Source organism: Marmota monax, unplaced genomic scaffold (assembly GCF_021218885.2).
Source record: "Marmota monax isolate L192 unplaced genomic scaffold, Marmota_monax_Labrador192_F-V1.1 WCK01_AAM20220418_F8-fsc00204, whole genome shotgun sequence".
NCBI classification, from domain to species: domain Eukaryota; kingdom Metazoa; phylum Chordata; class Mammalia; order Rodentia; family Sciuridae; genus Marmota; species Marmota monax.
In genome coordinates, this window is record NW_026695247.1 from 1,266,469 (window position 1) to 1,285,262 (window position 18,794).

The following is an 18,794-nucleotide window of genomic DNA, read 5'->3' on the forward strand; positions in this document are numbered from 1 at the left end:
AGAGGAGACATGATGACAATTTTGATTACTTCAGGAACCAAATCCAAGTCCATGGGCTCTGAAGAACACCTACAGCTGCTGAGTACATGTCCCCACAGGAAAGTGACCTCTTCTGTTTGCACAGTAAACATGAGCACTGTGGGCACAAGGCCCAGCCTTTGGGTCATGACCAGTGCACATAGTAGGGGCCTTGTCCAAAATGGTCAATAGCCTGCCTATACCTGGACTTCTATCTTCCATGCCAGTCTGTGTTCAAACCCATGTCAGGATCCCTGGAGCACAGGTACTTGGTAGCTCCTGTATTGGGGTGCTCAAGAACAACAGATATAGAGAGACACTGATAGATTTATTTTAAGGGCTTGGCTCAGTGATTGTGGGGATTTGAAAATTTGAGGTCTACAGGACATGCCAACTGGTGGGACACTGAGACAGGGTTTCTGTGTTGTATTCTTGAGGCAGAAGTCATTCCTCAGAACTTCTTTGGTCTCCACTTTTGTTCTTAAAGCTTTCAACTGATTATATAAGGCCCATCTACTGTGTGGAGAGTGATCTGCTTTCCTCAAAGTGTACTAATTTAAAAGATAATCACATCTAGAAAGTACCTTCACAGTGATATATATGTACACTGCTATTTCATCAAACCACCAGCATGGTAGCCTAGCCAAGTTGACACATATCATTAAGCATCTGGCTCCCTATCAGTCTTCAAGTAAAATATTGGTGCTTGTATATCTCTTGGTTGCAGAAAATAGGGTAGGGCTGAAGGACCATCTCCTTCCACAGAGTCTAGGCTCTACACTGCGTAGGCTGGGACTGGGTGGCCACAGAATTCTCCATTTGCTCTGGGCTCAGCATTCATTTCCCCACCTTCCCCAGTCTCTCCCAACCCTTCTTGCCAGAGATCTGTTCTTTTCTGATACTGGTACCCCCCTCTCCCTCAGCAATTCTGTATCCCTTTGCTCCCCAGACTTCTCTCTCTGGTCAGGCTAATTCTATTGCCACACCAGTAAGCAAGCAGCTTGGCCTTTTAGGTCATTTTACTTCTTTAATAGACATATGTTTTGCCTCTACTGAATGTATGGCTCTGTACTAGGTATAGGAGGCCAGTGTGGCTCACCCTCAAGTCCAGATGTGAAACAACCACATCTAATGCATTCTCACTGCAGTTGGTCTTAGATCATAACTTGTCTGGAAATGACATTCAGAGGGCATTGCTCCTTCATTACAAAGAAATAATAGTGGTTTCCTGGCTTCATTTGAAGCAGGTCCGTCAGTCGTTCTGTGTCCTTGAAGAGTGACTGGTATTGCAGAGCTAGATAAGCGATGCCACTGTAGGAAAGCTTAGAAACCCAGACCTCAGCTCAGAAGTCCTTGGGAGTGAGGCTCAGTGGGATTTTGTTTTATTTTGTTTAAGTTAAAAAAAAAAAAACCCAAGACAACAAATATGGGCTTGTGGTCTTGGGTCCCTGGTTTATTCCAGCAGGCTCATAACAACACTGTCCATGTGTCACATAAGCTTGTAGCCAAAGCCAGAGCAGAGCAGCCTGCAATTTATTAAGAAAGAGCACTGGTTTAGAGGTCCCTGGGGTGGAATAACACCACAGTTCTTTCTCATTTCCGAGGACCAATATTAATAATGTAGAGGAGGAATTTAAGTATTATGCTTTGAAGCAGGCAGTAACTTGCTTCTGGTTTTGCTTTGTTTTAAACACCTCTGCATCGTAAATACTTAGTATTTGGATTGCTCTCGCATGCCAGAGAGAATTCCCTTGCTCTTTATTTCTGCATAAATATTCCTGACCAGGGCCTCTTAAACTCTATCCAGAATTTGAAAGAGAAGATGAAAGACATTGGGAAGTCCGTGTTTCTGAAAAACATGAGATGCCAGAGTTACATATTTGTTAGTTTCCAGTATTCAAATTTTAATTTATGTTGTGCGCTCTTAGAGGCAGCTTTATGATTAGAATTGTAAAATCACAAATGAAGAACATGCCTGGAATTTTTTTTTTAATTGTCTTTCTTGTTTTATCTAGGTTCCTTTGACTCAGATTTTGTACCTATACATTTTAGGACAAGTAATCAGAGTGCCACTCTATTTCGGAAAAACAAAGTCTTTCATCCTTATGAGTTGGCATCTCAGCCAGCGTATGAGCTGTATCTGCCAGGTGCTGACCTCTCTCCTACCTGCTCACCTGAAGGTTTCACTGAAAAATGCATATATTCATAAATGGCTCTCATGATAAGCCAAATTCACATAGCACATTCCTCTGCCACCTGGGAATAATTGGGGCATGCTGTCGCTAAACTCAGGTTGGCCCCTCAGTAATTGCTTGTGAATTGGCTAAGTGGAAATCAAAAGACTTACTAAAGTCTTCTGCATGATCTGATGAAAAATTGAAAGCAGAGCTGGAGAGTAGCCAGAGAAGTCTGTGTTAAGTAGCCCCAGGGCCCCTCCAGGCTGAGGTCCCCAGTACTCAACAGCTCCTTCCATCCTTCCAGTTACACCTGGGGTCTGCTGATTGGCTGCCCTTGGGCTCCCCCTGGTGTTTGTTCCATGGTCAGTACAGTCCTGTCCTCCACACGCTTAGACCGTAGTAACTGTTTTTGCTTAGAGAGAGAGATGTAGCAGTTGTAAACAGGTCCACTTTGAACATCCTAGTGAAAAGAAACATCAGCTGTTTTGGAAACATGGAACATTCTTTCCTAGAGTCATGAGATGGTCTTTGGTCACTCCTACATATCAGCAGTAATAATATGCTAGTGACGTCTCTACTAGGACTATTGTGGAACACACTACAGAGGACAGGTCTATTCTGGATGAACAGTAATGGCCTTGATGTGGAAGACCAAGGTCTGCATATTTGAATGTTGAATACTAATAGCAGGTGGGTGGGAAATGGGAGGGAAGAGATGGGGGTGTGTGGAAGGTAGAGTTTGGAATGTGGTATGTCGTGTTAACTTCAAGAAGGCATTTCACATAGTCATTCAGCAAGCATCAGTTATTGATTGACCACCAAATCTCTGCCACGTCCTCTACTAGACACAGATGAAAGGCACAGACTCAGCCCTCCAATTCTCTATCAGAGAAGTCTAGACTGTAAATAGACAATTCCAATATTTCTGGGAATAGAAGGACAGGGAGATAAGTCGATCAGGAGGATAGAAATGATAGAGGAGTCCTAACCCACCCTGAGGCCTGAGGACTGGGTGGGCAAAGAGAGGATGGTAAGAAGAAATGCCCCAAAGAGGCAAATCTGGGTTGAAGATTCAGTAATAGGTGCCACTTGAGATTATTTACTAGGAACAAGGACCCATTCTAATGCTTTTTCTCTGTTGACTATTAGAATCCTTACAACTCTAAGTAATAGGAAGATGCAGTTATCCCCACCTTACTGATAAGGAAATTGGGGCCCCTAGATCACGTGGGCAGAGCCTGGAGTCAAACCTCCATGTGGATTACAGGAACTTCAGCTCTCCTCTGTGCACCAGGGGCAGAGGCAGTGAGATCATTCCAACAGGGAAGCAGAGGGTATATTCTCATTTTATTAAAGCATGTCAGATCTCTGTCCCTGTGACAAATACCTGAGATAAACACTTAAAAGCAGTAAAGTTTTATTTGGGCTCATGGCTTCAAAGGTTTCAATCCGTGGTCAGTTGGCCCTGTTGCTTTTGGGTCTTTTATGAAGCAGCATGTCATGGGGGAGGGGAGTGCTGGAGGGTGCTCACCTCGGGGTACCCAGAGAGCAGAGAGAGGTGGGAGAGGCCAGCCTCTCAGTCTCCTCTTCAAGGGCACACTCCCAGCGACCTAACTCCCTTTTGCTAAGCCCAAAGTTTCCTGCACTTCCCTAGAGCCTGGTGTTTTAGTCAACGTTTGTGTTGCTGAGACCAAAAGACCGGACAAGAACAATTAGAAGAGGAAAACTTTATTTGGCTCATGGTTTCAGAGGTTCAGTCCTTGGTTGGCCAACTTCGTATCTCTGGGCCCAAGGTGAGGCAGAACATCATGACAGAAGAACGTGGTACAGGAAAGCAGCTCTGGACATGACAGCCGGAAAGTAGAGAGAGAGCTCTGCTCACCAGGGACAACATATAGACCCCAATGGCACACCCCAGTGACTACCTCCTCCAGCCATCTCTCCTGCCTAGGCAATCCACATCAGTGGATTAATCCACTATTAAGTTACAACTCTCATAATCTAGTCATTTCACCTCTGAATGTTCTTGCACTGTCTCACATGCGATCTTTTGGAAGATACCCCAAGATATCCAAGTCATAACAGCTGGGGACAAAGCCTTTAGCACATGGGCCTTTAGGAGACGGTTATCCCAACCATAACAAGAAAAATCAACCTACACCCTGGATTTGATGGCACAAGGAAAGTATGAGATGAGGGTACCCTGCCAGAGGAGAGACCAGGGCAGTGCGAATCAGGAGATGAATCTGGCCTTAGCCCCAGTCCCTGGTAGGCCATTTCCCAGTGACTGAAGACTTGTTCTCTCTCATTATTTCAAGTTTTTGCTTTCTGGTCAGTGGGTCAGGAGGAAGAGGGGAGAATGCAGAGCATGGGCCAGGGAAAGGCAGTGACTTGGTGCTGGTGGTCTCCTGGCCTGGCAATCAGGAGTGATGCTCTTTCAGCGTATGCACTTGGCCAGGCTCTGTTCTTAACATCAACACAGCCTTGCCTGGGCCTGGAAACGCCTTCTCTATTGCCCTTGTGCCTGCCGTCTGGTCTATTTCTTCTTTTTAAAATCTGAATGGACAGCTTAGGTTCTTAGGTGCTTCACCGACATCACCGAGGCAGTGTACAGCCAGGCCTATGTGAGGAGACCCTCCTGGCTCTTCCTCCAACATGCCCATCTAGTCCTGCTCACTGACAGCCTCCACCAGCTTTAGCACCAGCTCCATCAGCTGCGCCTCTGCCTTGTGAAGCTGTTGGAAGGCTCAGAACACAGCTCCACATAGGACCATCGATGGACAGTGAAATGCTGGAAGGTTTTCAATGCTGTTGTGATTAATGTTGAATTACTACTCGATTCATTTGAAAAGCACCCAACCACTTGGGACCCTGGGGTTGCTCATCTGACCTTGAGATGGAGGCTGTGTGGAGGGGCAGGCAGCCTGGATTCCTGGGAGAGCTGTGGTCTGAGAGTGTTTGAGTCACACTCCCTCCCTGGCCTGTCCCCACGGGGCTCCTCACTGTCTGGTGTCCCCTCTTATTTTCTACCTTCTCAGGGAAGTACCATAGATCATCACTTCTAACAATTCCATCTTGGAATTCGATTTTAATTAGAAATGTTCAGATATTTTGACATCATTTATACAAAGCATAGATTCCCTCAGTTATAGATTGATAAACATTTTTTTAAGACCCACGTAGGGTCCTCAGGGTCCTTTTAGTGGTCCAGAAGTTAAAAATATTATATAACTTTGACATTTGCATGGACCAAGCAAAGGTAATGATGGATAAAACTACTGGCTTTTTAGTACAAATTGAGGTAGTAGCACCCAACAATAGTCATCATCAGACTTTTTTTTTTTTTTAACCACTAAGTATCATTGTCAAGTGCAGATTTCACTTATGGTTGGCCTCAGTGAAGAAATCAAAATAGTTAATTTTGTGAAATCTCAACTTTTGAGTGCCTTCATTTTTCAGATCCTGTGTAACCAAGTGGGAAGCAAAAGAAAACACTTATGCATATCAGTGACATGCAAAGGCACTGTGGTATTGTGTTGAGCTGAACTAGCCACTCTTGTCATGAAACACAGTGTGTAGTTTAAAAAAAATTACTGACAAGCATACTTTAATTATTCATACTTGGATATTTGACAGATGTTTTCTCAAAAAGGAATTAAGGGAGACTGTCACCTTTAGGAAAAATAATGGACAATATTTGTTGCAAATGATAGAATTTAAGCTTTCAACTCACATTTCAACAATACTTGAAAACTAATGAGATCCATAGTGGTTAATCAATGTGATTTTTTGATACTTTATAATAAAATGCATCAATATTTGGAAGATCTGCCTGACTTTTTTAGCAGAGAGTTTTCAAAGGATGGTTACATGATATAACAAAGTCATGTGTGAATAAAGGACCCCCTCAAGAATAAATAGACCGATGGATTATAGTGTGTCAGAATTTATTGGACTCTTGGATTTGCACCTATTTGAATTTTTTAAAAGTAGATTTTTGGAAGCCTATCTTAAAAACACACTTGTTCTGAGAGGCTTCCTGTGAAGACTGCCGGGTTGGAGGAGGAAGACATAACTAATTCTGGAGTCATGAATTTATTAGGAAAAAAAAAAAAAACAACTCATTGATGTGTTTCAGTTTCCAAACTGTAACCGACCATTAACAAACCAGCACTTGTGAAGTTTTGATGAAGTTTTAAAGAAGAATATCTGCAGTTCTCTGGAATGATTCTTAAAATAGCCTTCCCTTCTTCAATAATGTATCTAAGTCTTCATATACTATGGCTAAAACAACATATTGAAAGAGATTGTCTCTTCTAAAAGCCAGTCAATGAAGGTTTTAAAACATTCAAAATATTGTCAGCCTTCTCACTAATTTTGTTCTAAAAATAGTTATTTTTTAAAAAAAAATTTATTTTAATATAAACTAATAGACACTTAAAATTTTCTGTTCTACTTTCTTACACAGAAAATAGGTTACAAATAATTTTCTTAAAGAGGTACTGATACTAAAATGTGAGTTCTACTGCTTTGAGTCTGTTCATTTTTTCTAGCTAAAGTATCATTTGGTTTTCTATGCCAATACATCATTTAGTAAAAATAAGAAAGCAATTCAGAACAGAAAAATATCAACAAGTGCTTAAAATTGTAAGGAAAAAATTAATTTTTAATTGGAAGTGTTCTGGTTTTTTGACATCATTTATACAAAACAGATTCCCTCAGTTCCAGAGATGAATAAGCTTTATTTTTTTCCTAAGGAGTCAGATAGTAAACATTTCAGGCATTGTGGGCCATATGGCCACTTTACAGTTTACTAACAGAATTGTCCTGCAGGTCATACATGTTGACTCTTGCAAATTTTCCCCTAAAAGAATACTGGAGGATTTTTAAAATGGCATAACCAGGTGTGCTTTATGCATTCCCTGTTGTAATCTTGGTACTCAAAACTGGAATCCCAATTCTTTCGCATTCAGGACTTGCTAATAAAGGCACCTATTATAGCCTTCTTTTAATGGGAGCATCTCTGGTAGTTTCTGCTCTTCAAGGAAGAGGAACATGTCCAAGAAGAGTAGAGCATAATCCAAGCAAAGGAGGCCAGCTGTCTCCGTTTCTGGGTGGGGTGTAGTCACAGTCAATGCCATGCCCTCGTGTCCACAAGGCACTTGAACATACAGAAATACATGATCCCACCTCTCACCCTCACAAACAGGCAATGTCATTGCTGCAAGCTAAACTTGGAAATTGCATGGGAGGGTTGAAGCTAAAGCAGCCCTCAGAAATTCCATTATTGCTCACAAGCTCTGGTTTTGGGGAATTTTTAGAGATGCATATGTCCATAGCCTGCCTTAACTGAGGGGCATTCCCCATTTCCACCCTTAGTTAGATGAGCCCCACTGTCCTCCCCTCTTCCTCTGTGCCTCCCTCTCAGCCTCCGTGATTTGGGAGCCTTATTTTCATCCAGCAACTCTTTGCCCAAAATTCAGAGAACTTAACAGAGAGTCTGCCTGCCAGGTTGAATGAAGGGTGATGGAGACTGATGTTTAAGGGCAAGCATGGTGGTCCACAGTGTACCATTTCAGAGAATAAGGAGGCTGGCCGGTGGTGACACTGGTGGTCTTTCCAGGGCTGCACAGTCAGTCAAGCCATGGCTTTGAGAACACAGAAGACTCAGGTTGCTCTCACATGGGTCTTCTTGACTTCCAGTATGGAAGGCTGCATGGAAATCAGGGTTGGTTTTCTTTTAAGCAGAAACCTTTACCAAAAGGTAGCAAGGTGGAATTGGATGCTGTGGCTTTCACCCTGGGAGAGGTGCACTTGATCTTTGTGAAGGCAGTAGCATTAGATGCAGTTCTTTATCACCATAACCAACTTCAGGGTTCCACAGGTAGTAAGAAGCCCAGACCAGAAGACCCTGAGCAGCCCGTGCCTTCGAAGCTAACATCTTTACCTGCTCCTGTAGATCCACCTTCCAAATGGCTTGGAACCTTTGGGGGAATAGCTGCATAAAGTGCGTCACTTGTAAAGAATATGAAAAGAAAACAAGCATTAAATATAACAGGATCACCTGTAATTGAGTATACACACACACACACACACACACAAACATGTCACTTAACGTGTCACATGTCGCTTAACGGGGATACACTCAGAAAAAATGCTTCATTAGGCAATTTCAACATTGTGTGAACATCATAGAATATACTTACATAAACTAAGATAGTTACAAATGTCACCAGGCAACCTAATCTGCATGGGACCTCTGTTTTATACATGATCCATTATTGACTCACATGCCATAATGCAGTGTGTGACAGCATGTATATTTCCATGTTGATCTCCCTAGCCAAGATGACATCATAAATCAGCAGTAAATTATCTTAAAAATATGTGTATGGATATGTTAATTTTACTGGTGGTGTCTGATTAGTTTCAGGTATTGAAAGATTTATTTAAATATTTTTCCCTAGAAAATGTATTCTTTTTTTTTTAGATAATGTATTCTATAGAAAGAAAAAGTAAGCTTGTTATTTATGTACCCTTAGATTCTCATGATGCAGTTTTGAGATTTAATTCTGCTCCTACACGTGGTTATGAGAGAGATGTTGGAAATAAAACCACTGTGCGCATCATTAACTCCCAGGTAAGATGGATGGAGTTTTTCACAGGGGTACCTTCTGTAGGTAAATAATTTAACTGGATGAGTGAACAGAAATGATCTGGTTGTCCATAACCATGATACTTGCTCATTTTTGTGGGTCTTGTAATTATAAAAATTAATGATGAAAAAGGCAGAGAAACAAGAATTTAGATGTGAATTATGAATAGAAAGAAATAAGTAAGATCAAAGGACAAATCAGAATAGGTATAGAAATAGAATTTTTTATAATCATAGACTTACCGTGTTCCATTTTGTGAGCTGAGAAAAGGCAACTCAGCTTAAAAGAAATCATGGCAATGAAGGTCATGGAGAAAAATAAAGGCACAAAATCTGAGGGTCTCTATTATATCTTTGAAACTTGAGTTTGTTATTTGAAAATTTAAAAGCTGAAAATGAGTTGTTTAATGGAAAATGAAAATACCTCTTTTCTTCATGTTCTTAATAAGAATGTCTTCCAAATTTATGGCAAAATTACTCTCAGAATAAACTACAAGAATTTCTAGAGTTTCAAAAAATATGTAGAAAAAATATGAGGTGATAAGTGATTTATGGAAAATTGCTTGCAGAACAAACCATTAGCTCTTTGTACAGTTCACTGCACCAGGCAGCCTGCAGCAAGGTAAGAAACAATTACCATATTTCCTTAATTCAGAGATGTCATTGGCTGTAAGATCCACAACTCGTTTAATAACAACTCCTCAGAGAAGAAGAGATAAATCCGACCAAATTAAAATACTTGCTGCCTGTAAGATAATCCTAATCTCAGACACATTAAAATATGAAAAAGTGCATTTTAATAATGGTAAAAAAAAATGCCTCTTAAAATTGAGGGGAAAAAAAACCCCAGAATTTTCCCCCAGAATGATAGTTTTTATAAAAAGATGATTGGCAGCTGAAATTGACGAATTCAACCGGAACCAGATAGGGCCACAGAGGGAGGACTGTGGCTGGCACTTTGGAGGCTGCTTCATAACTCAGCTCATTCACACCCACACTGTGTCTAAATTACATGTGGAGGCTATTATAGAGAGGGTCAGGGGACTTGAATTAGCTGGGGTGTTCCAGGGGCTAGAGCTCGGGCCACTAGCTATGGTGCAGAGCTGAAAAATGTAAACTGATATTTAAAAAAAAAAAAAAAAACTCTCATTTCCCTAAACATTCTTTAAATGCCTGAGTGTGCAAAGGATGCCTGTCTCCCTCTCCCAAAGGCAAATAGAAAGCCATTTTATCCTTGCTCTGGATCCCTCTTTTAAATTTTGAGCTCTTTTTTAAAAATATGCTTTTGAAGTAGTAAACACTGGCTGCATCTGAACTTTTTTCCCCTATGTGCGTGCAGATTCTGACCAACCCCAGTCATAACTTCATTGACAGTTCTTTGTATAAAGACGTCATTTTGGTGGCCTGGGACCCAGCTCCTTATTCCGCAAATCTTAACCTGGTAAGTGTTTCCCTGATGCCCTGACCCCCGTGATCAGACAGGGCCTCTGACTGATAAATCATGGGAGGGGGTCAAGAATTGCACGTCAACAAAATGAAATTGATCATGGGTCCTAACTGAGCACATATGTGTGCACACATTTTGATGCCCAGGTATGGTAGTACACTTGAACATTATCCATCAAATGCTAAATCGCTTTTATTCTAGAGGAATGGAAGAAAAATGTGCATATCTAAATGCTCAGAAATTCCTGGCTATACTAAAGGTTGGGCTGATTAAACTTACAATGGTTCTAATGTGACCGGAAGACATCCCCCTCAGAGTGGTTGCAAGACCTTTGGAAATAAATTAAAAGTGGTTGGCAAGAAAATCTAAATTTTGTGCATCCACAGCTCATTGTTATTCAAATGGAGCCTGTTCCAGGTTTTCCTTGAGTGTTCCTCTTTGCCTTCTGCTTCTGAACCTGTTAAATTTTATGCAATAGAGCTGAAACAAGTTTATTACTAGTCATCAGAATATAAGCAGGCTGCATTTGGGACCTTCTGGCAAATCATCATCTACCTAAGCAAACAGCTAGCAACTTTTAATGGAGCTTTGAATGAAAAACCAGTGAGCTTAGTTTTTAGTGAGGGTTGGAAAAGATAGACAATGTTTAGCCTAGCATGGTATGTTATCAACTACGCAAATGTCTTTAACTTGTTTTTGCCATGACCAGAGAGCCTGCAACTTCCTTAACCCATTGTGTTATCATTTAGATGTGCAACACCTATAAAAGTTTAACTGTAGCATATAATATATAATTATATAATAAATAATGTGATTGAATAATAAAAACACTAATGGGAAGACTATAAGTATATTATAGTATAATAATGTTAGTTAATATTAATTAATATAAGTATCATCTTCTGATTTCCAACCTATTTTAATGTACCCATATAATTTCATTGAAATATCCACAAAATTGAAAACTTGGGACTTAATTCATTAAGATGAATGTGGAGGCCAGGTATTGAGGGCTCTAACAGGTAACATTCTAAAAAAGCTATCCAAGACAGAATGGCTCCCTCCTGAAGGAGTGTGGGTCACCATCCATCTTGAGACTGAGGCTGGATATTGATTGCCACCACATCTTAATAATAATCAGAATCACCTGCAGAAAATTTTTTCAAAATCTGTCCATCAGACCCCCAATTTCCAGAAGTAGAGGACATAGCCTTGATTTTTTTTTTTTCCAAAAGCCCTCTGGTTGATTCTCCTATATGTCCTCCACTGAAAATCAAACATTAAATGGGGCTTGGAACTTTTCAGATTTTTTTGTCAGCTTGAGGTTCCCAGTTTTAAACTCGGGCAGCTCTCCTGCTATTTGTGAAAAGACAGCCTTTCTGTCTGTTGCCCTTGTTTTTTTTCTCTGTGGGAAATATCCAAGCCCAGGGCACAGCGCTGTCCCACCTGACAGATGTGGGCAGAGAGGATGCCAAAATCCAAGCAACACAGCCCGTAGCTGTGGGGCCTGAGCTGCCAGGTGACACACTTCTGAAGATCTTTTTAATCCAACCTTACTGGTTTTTTTAATACAGTATACCTACAATAAGTGCAAATGCACATTCTCATGAATATTAACAAATGTATGCACTCATGTAACCACCATCATGATCAAGAAAGGGAACAGTTCCATCACCCCAAGAGTTCCCATGTCACGCCATCCCAGTCAGTCTTCATGACAGAGATCAGCAAACTATGGCTGGCCAAATCTGTCAACCACCTGTCTTAATCAATGTTACCATGGTAGCACTTGGTAGTAGCCACAGAGACCACCCACAGAGTTTCAGGTGTTTATCATCTGACCCTTTGCAAAAGCCTAATAACCTCTGATTTATCTTTTTTTCTCTCATTTTGTTAAAAAGCAAAGCATCGTCTCTGCCAGAGCTAGAACCCTGGTCTGGCTTCATACTTGTCCCTGAGGAAGTGTCTATAACCATGATAAGTCACGGTCCTCCATGCTCCTTCTATCCCAACCTGGAGCCTCAGCATCTACTTCCACTTGCTTGCATGCTGTTCTGTCTCCTTTTTACACTGTAGTTCCCTGTACTTGATTGAGTGTGTGTATGTGTGCTTTTCCTTAGTGGTACAAGAAGCCAGATTACAACCTATTCACGCCATATATTCAACACCGTCAGAGAAATCCAACGCAACCATTTTACATACTTCATCCTAAATTTATATGGCAGCTTTGGGACATTATCCAGGAGAATACCAAGGAGAAGATTCAGCCAAACCCTCCATCTTCTGGTTTCATTGGTATGTGTATATTAAAAATTGTAATAATTGGGCAGGACCTCGTATTTAATAAACATAGTCAGGTTATATAGTAAAGCAATTAACAGGTATATTTAGAGATTAAGCCAAGGAAATGAGAAATACTCTTTTCCAGTTATCTATTACTATATAAACAAACACCTCCAAAATTTCAAGGTATAATGCAATAAATACTTTATTTTCTCCCATGATTTTGTGGATCAGCTTGGGCCAGCCTGGATGATTTTTCTGTTCCACATAGTGTTGATGGAGTCACCTGGTACTCAATGCTTCATGGAATAGTTGCACTTGGAGGTCTAGCCTCTTGGCAGGGAGAGCTAAAACCAGACCCCAACTGGGACTGTTGAGCATGAGCCTGCATTCTCTTTCATGGTGGTCCCAAGGTAATTAGAATTCTTAAAATGGCAGCTTTCCTACGGAAAGTGTTCTAAAAGACAGGAAACAGAGGTTGTCATGTTCTTAAAGGCAATGCCTGGAGACTTGCACAATGTCATGCGTGCTATTCAGTTGATCAGAGCGATCTCAGAGTTTACCAAGTTCATGGGGAAGTAACATAGACCCTACCCCTTGATGAGAAGCAAGAGAAACATGTCCAGGAATTTATGAGTCTCTTTAATTCACTACTCACCCCTATTCAGTTGCTTATGTGATGCCAGACTGAGGAGCTGAATCTGTGACCCTAAGACGGTATGGTGTATTTTAAGGTTACTGGTAGGTAAGAGCTTTGATGAGACTAGTTTTAGTATCACATAGAGTTCTCTTAACAGGAGAGTCCACTAACTCTAATCCAAGAATGGATTTATATATATCGAGATAATCACACTTAGCCTATATATTTTCAGCCAGGTGTTAGACCTCAAAATTTGTGGTTTTGTTCCATTTCTTTATGTTTCAGCTTATCACCAATTACTTATTTGATTTTATCCAAGTTGTCAATATTAAGGCATATCTTAGATCCCCAAAGTGATAGGAAGACTACAGGAAAACCAAAGGGTATTGGTTTTGTTGCTATCCCAATTTTCAATGAATTTACCTCTCTGATCCACCGGTGGGCTACACAAAGGTCCCTATGAATAGAAGAGAGATTTAGGGAGATAATGCTTGTTTGGTTATGAATGTAGGATACACATATGTCTGGAAGCAAGGCTTTTAGGCTTGCACGTTTTGGAGTGGATTTATACTATTGTAATAATGTGAAATATTTTACATAGGACTGCAGAAGAAAAATTTATAATTGGACTGCATATTATTTTCCTTAAGTCTTATTTTCCCCCCTTCTTTAAAGCCATGTTTGAAACTCTTTGTTTCCAAATCACCCATGAAATTCCAAATTTTTTTATCTTTTGTGTAGTTTCATAGGATCCTTTTGATTTAGGAGAGAAAGTATTATCTGGTTTGTCAGCAAAGGGTAAACAGGAGAGAGCAATGCTTGGACAGCATAATAGAATGTGGCACAAGTTTTATAAAGACTTCTTTTCATATTGTCATCTTGAATTCGTGTGAATAATGTTTGATTAGGACAAAGGGGGGAGACTGTCAGATATAATTATTATTGACATGTAGTTTTAAAATTTCAAAAGTTATGTTGTTATTGGCAAGAAAAGTACTTGCCCACACATTTTGTTGAAGGAAATCATGCCACATAGGACCAGCTTCCTTTGATTGCTATTTACCTAGAGTCTGGAGCTTGCAAAGGCTCATGATTACCTTTAAGGCTTCCTTTGCATGAAAAGGAAATTGCAATTCAATGTCATTGCAAGACTGTAGGTCAGGGATACCTAAGGTGAGTTTCAGTCCTTCTGTGCCACTCGCTAGCTTTCTGACTTTGGTCAAATTGCTTCATTCTTTGTTCTTTGATATCCTCAGGCAAGGAATGGGAATAATAATAATAAAATCTTTAGACAGATAAGGTATCTTGACAATTTACAATCATTATTATTTTCTAGCACTGCCTCAACCAATACAGCAGCTAATAGCCACATGTGACTATTTAAATCTCAATTAATTCAAATTAGACAAGAGGATAAGTTGTTTCTGAGCCCCAGTAGCTCCATTTCCAGTTCTCAACCACGTGTTCTTGGTGGCTTGCAAATCAGAAGGTGCGCATAGAGAACTCTGCCATTGTCACAGAAAGTTGTGCAAGGCAGCACTGTTACGTTTTACCAATGAAAGAAAAACAGCAAGTTGATAAGTTCCCACTCAGCAGGCTGTGTTATATGGGCGGGACTGAAGATACAATAGAAGCCATAGTCTGACTTTGTTAAATTCCCCTCCTCCTCTTGAGCTTCGCCATGGTTGTTGAGAACTCTTACTAAGGACGAGCAGTAGAGGCAGCCCGGGTGAGCTTTGACAGCACCCTCTGAGTAAGTTCCCTGATGCTGTTGTAGTCTTTGTTCTCCTCTTTGGTCTTGATCAGAATCAGGCTGAGAGCCACAGTCTGTTTTATCATTTATCTGACATTTTCAATAGCAGTAGAATGATGTCACCCACATCTCAATCTGTCTGCCATAACAACTTCTAAAAAGATCAATGAGTTTTGTTTTTTTTAATCAAAAAGTATCTTCCAAATGCCTCTTCACGTTTGAAGGTCATGTTGAAAAGTATTGACCTGTTGTCTCAGTAGTCATCATATCCAAGCACTCTCACCTCTAACATCCACTCCTAAACAAAAGAACCTATGGTAGAGCTATTAGGAGGGATTAGAATGTTTGCACAGTCCAACATTGTGCCCTTGGTACACAGGTCGCCAGGCCAGGGTGGGTCCTTGTTCACAGAACAGCTTGGCAGCATCCCTCACCTCCTGCTGGGCCCACCCACATAGGTCTTTGCTCCAGATCAAGCTGTGAGAATTACTTTCTTCACTGACATGTTCATTCAGGTGTGAAAAATTGTCTCTGATTTGGTGACTTATATTTCCAAACCTATCGCCTATGTTTTCTTATATGCTTTTAGGGATCTCTGTATGTGAAATAAAGGAACTCGAAAAGTTGGCTATTTTGAACATGAAAGACGTTTCTTTTTATGGAAATGGATTCAATAGGGAAGTTAGGTTCCCAGAGAGATGCCCCTTAAATGTTGTGTGATTGGTACTGTTCAAGAGGCTCAATTCAGCGAGAAAGGAGTCATCCACCAAGTGGATACTAATTGAGCATCTCCTGTGTACCAAGCAAAGGTCCTGCCCACTTGGAACATGCAGTGAAGTGGAGGAGGTGAGGACTATGATGCACAGGTATGTGTGCATAAATGAAAGGTAATTACAAACTGTGGCAAAAGCATTGAAAGGAGCAGGATGTGAAAAGGGCTGGGCAGTATCTTGCCGCAGCCCAGCTGGCTGGGCAAAATAGCCGGGGGTTGACGAGCAACTTGTGTAGATTGATACAGCAGGAGTGGGAGCCGTTTATTGTAGGACAGGAGGGGTATATATACATTCCACACAGCTTATCTTAATTAACATAAACTAGATACAGTAGTCAACCAATAAGGAATCTCCACACTTAATGGCTTGCTGGCGCCACCTCACAAACCACTCCCCCTGGCAAAATGCCAGGCTCCATCTTGACTTGTTTACAGACCCTAACAGTATCTACTCTGGCCATCACTGTGTTTTTATTCTCAGTGTGGCAAGTAGTTGAAAAACAAAGCAAAGTAAGTACAGTTGGCCCTCCTCATCTGTGGGTTCCACACCTGTGGATCTAACCATCCATGAATGCATGTTCTAGCGCCGTGGTTCTCAAAGGTTATCATGCATCACAGTTGCCCATGAAGTATATGCTTTTCACTGCAAAGCAAAACTTAGCTACTAAAAACAATAAGCATGCATCACCTTTACAGAGTTTCTGTGGGTCAGGAATCCAGGAGCTGACTGACTGGATGATTCTGGCTTGCAAAGTCTCATGAGGTTACAGTTGAGCCCTCTGGACCAGGCTGGATGATCTGTGCTTCCAACATGGTTTGTTGGTATGGCTGTTGACTGGAGGCCTCAGTTCCTTACTCCACCAGGCTGCTTGGGCCCCCTTATTACATGGTGCTGGCTTCCCAAGAGCAGGGAATCTGAGAAAAAGAGCAAAGAGGAAGTAACAGGGTTTTGATGATGCCATAAACTATCAGATTTGCTATATGTTATTCATTAAATAAGTCAGCTCCCTTGTGGGAAGGAAACTACATGGAGGCATGATTAGCAGGCAGAAACCATTCAGAGCCAGTTTTGAGGGTGTCTATGACAGCTTTTTAAACCAAATTACTCAGTGATTCTGAGTAGGTGGAGGTGGTGAGAATTTTCATTTCCAACAAGTTTTCAACTGGTGATGATGCTAGTCCTAAGACCACACTTTGGAAACAACGCTTTTAGCTTTTTAAAAATCTCAGAACACTAGAAATCTAGTCAATAGGTAGATATACTGGTATATGTCCCAACAAAGTGATATACAGTGGCCTCAGTGAGAGGACTCAGGATTCCTGCTCATCACTTACTCAGACTGATCACGTCTTTGTTACAATGTTGAAACACAAGTGGAGTGATTATTTTTTTTGTGTTTAGTTAAAACAATGTTATTAAAAATTATATTATTATTATTATATATTTATTATTATATTATTAACAATGTTATTATTAAGACAGTATTGTTAAAAATATAACATTGATCTTTGTCTTTGAAATTGTGTAGTATTAAACCCTGCATTCCAGATTTTTAACTACAAATGCAATTATACATTTCATTTCTTTTGAAGACATAGCTATAAAATTTACTGCCATTACTAATAAACAGATTTTATGTTCTTAAAAATTATTGTGAAATGACATACATAATAGCTGCTTGTAAATGTCATTTTTAAAAGTGAACTTCTGTTTGTTTCTATATCCCATTTTATTGGGAATACTGATTAATGGGGTATAAGTTAGGAAACCTACTCCCATTGATTTCAGAAAACCATCCTCCTCTCCATAACATTTGGTGGGATGATTTGGTGCAATGAACTAAATGTTTACATCCTCTCTAAATTCATATGGCAAAATCCTCACCTTCTATTTGAGTCAGTTTTTATCACTTTCCAAATACCAGACAAGAACAATCTAGAATAAGAAAAGTTTCTTTCAGGCTCGGTCCATGGTTGGCCTACTCCATTGCTCTGTGCCTGGGTGAGGCAGAACATAATGGCAGAAGGGGACAATGGAGAAAAACACCTCGGCTATGGCAGAGGAAAGAGTGAAGAGCCAGGGACAAAATATACCCAAGGGCATGCCCCAGTGAGCGACTTACTCCAGCCACGCCCCACCTGCCTGCAGTTACCAAATTTGTCCATTCAAATTATTAATCCATCAATTGGACTAATCCACTGATGAGGTCACAGCTTTCACAATCTGATCATTTCACCTCTGAACATTGCTACATTGGATATCATGTTTACAACACATGAGTTTTTCAGGGAGCCCTTCACACTCAAGCCATAACAACCCCCCAAAGTGATGGAGGTACCAGGTTGGGTCTTTGGGAGTGATTAGGTTAGGAAGGTTTAGCCATCATGGTTGGAATTAATGCCCTCATACAAGAGGCTTCCAAAGGTTCATTAACCTCTGCCACCATGTGCAGTTGCACCAAAAAGAGCCATCATTGAACCAGGAAGCAAAGCCCTCATTAGACACTGAATCTACTAATACTTTGATCTTGGTCTCCTCAGCCTCTGTCACTCAATTTTAGAGTAGCCTGAATTGACTAGTGAGACATTTCATCCAATATCTTCTATTCTAGAAGGCTAACATTGTTTTTACACCTTCCTTAGCGAACCCTACCTAGCCCACTACCAACTGTCTCCTTGATGGCTCGCAAATCATGTGGTTATGCCTTGTTGGATTAGAACGTGTGTGTGTGTGTGTGTGTGTGTGTTTCTGCTGGGAAAAGAGGAAGCAATAAATGTTGAAGAGAAAAAGAGTTTAGAAGGAACTTCTGCTGGGTTTATCAGTCTGCATGTTTCTTCATTAGTTGGAGTGGGGATGTTTGGGTATCAGAATTTATCTCAGTACCTTAGGGCAGGGTTAAGTCTTTCCTCTGCTGCAGAACATGTTTATTTTATTCCCAATGAGGAATAAAATCATATTTCCTAGTGAAATCAAATTTGGACAGAAATACTTAGTTTGCAACTAAATAAATTCTTATGTTATCTGAAAATTATTATAAGCTTCCTTTTC

General features: G+C 40.6%; 1 protein-coding gene across 5 annotated transcripts in view; it reads left to right on the forward strand.

The window, feature by feature from the left end:
• The window catches only part of St6gal2 (ST6 beta-galactoside alpha-2,6-sialyltransferase 2), a 75,934-nt gene that overhangs the window by 41,836 nt on the left and 15,304 nt on the right, over window positions 1-18,794 (forward strand). For all 5 annotated transcript variants that reach the window (XM_046420266.2, XM_046420265.2, XM_046420263.2 and 2 more), the window contains exons 3-5: window positions 8,738-8,835; window positions 10,190-10,291; window positions 12,418-12,592. In XM_046420266.2, the coding sequence (XP_046276222.1) occupies window positions 8,738-8,835; window positions 10,190-10,291; window positions 12,418-12,592 (375 nt within the window). The remainder of the gene's footprint in view (window positions 1-8,737; window positions 8,836-10,189; window positions 10,292-12,417; window positions 12,593-18,794) is intronic.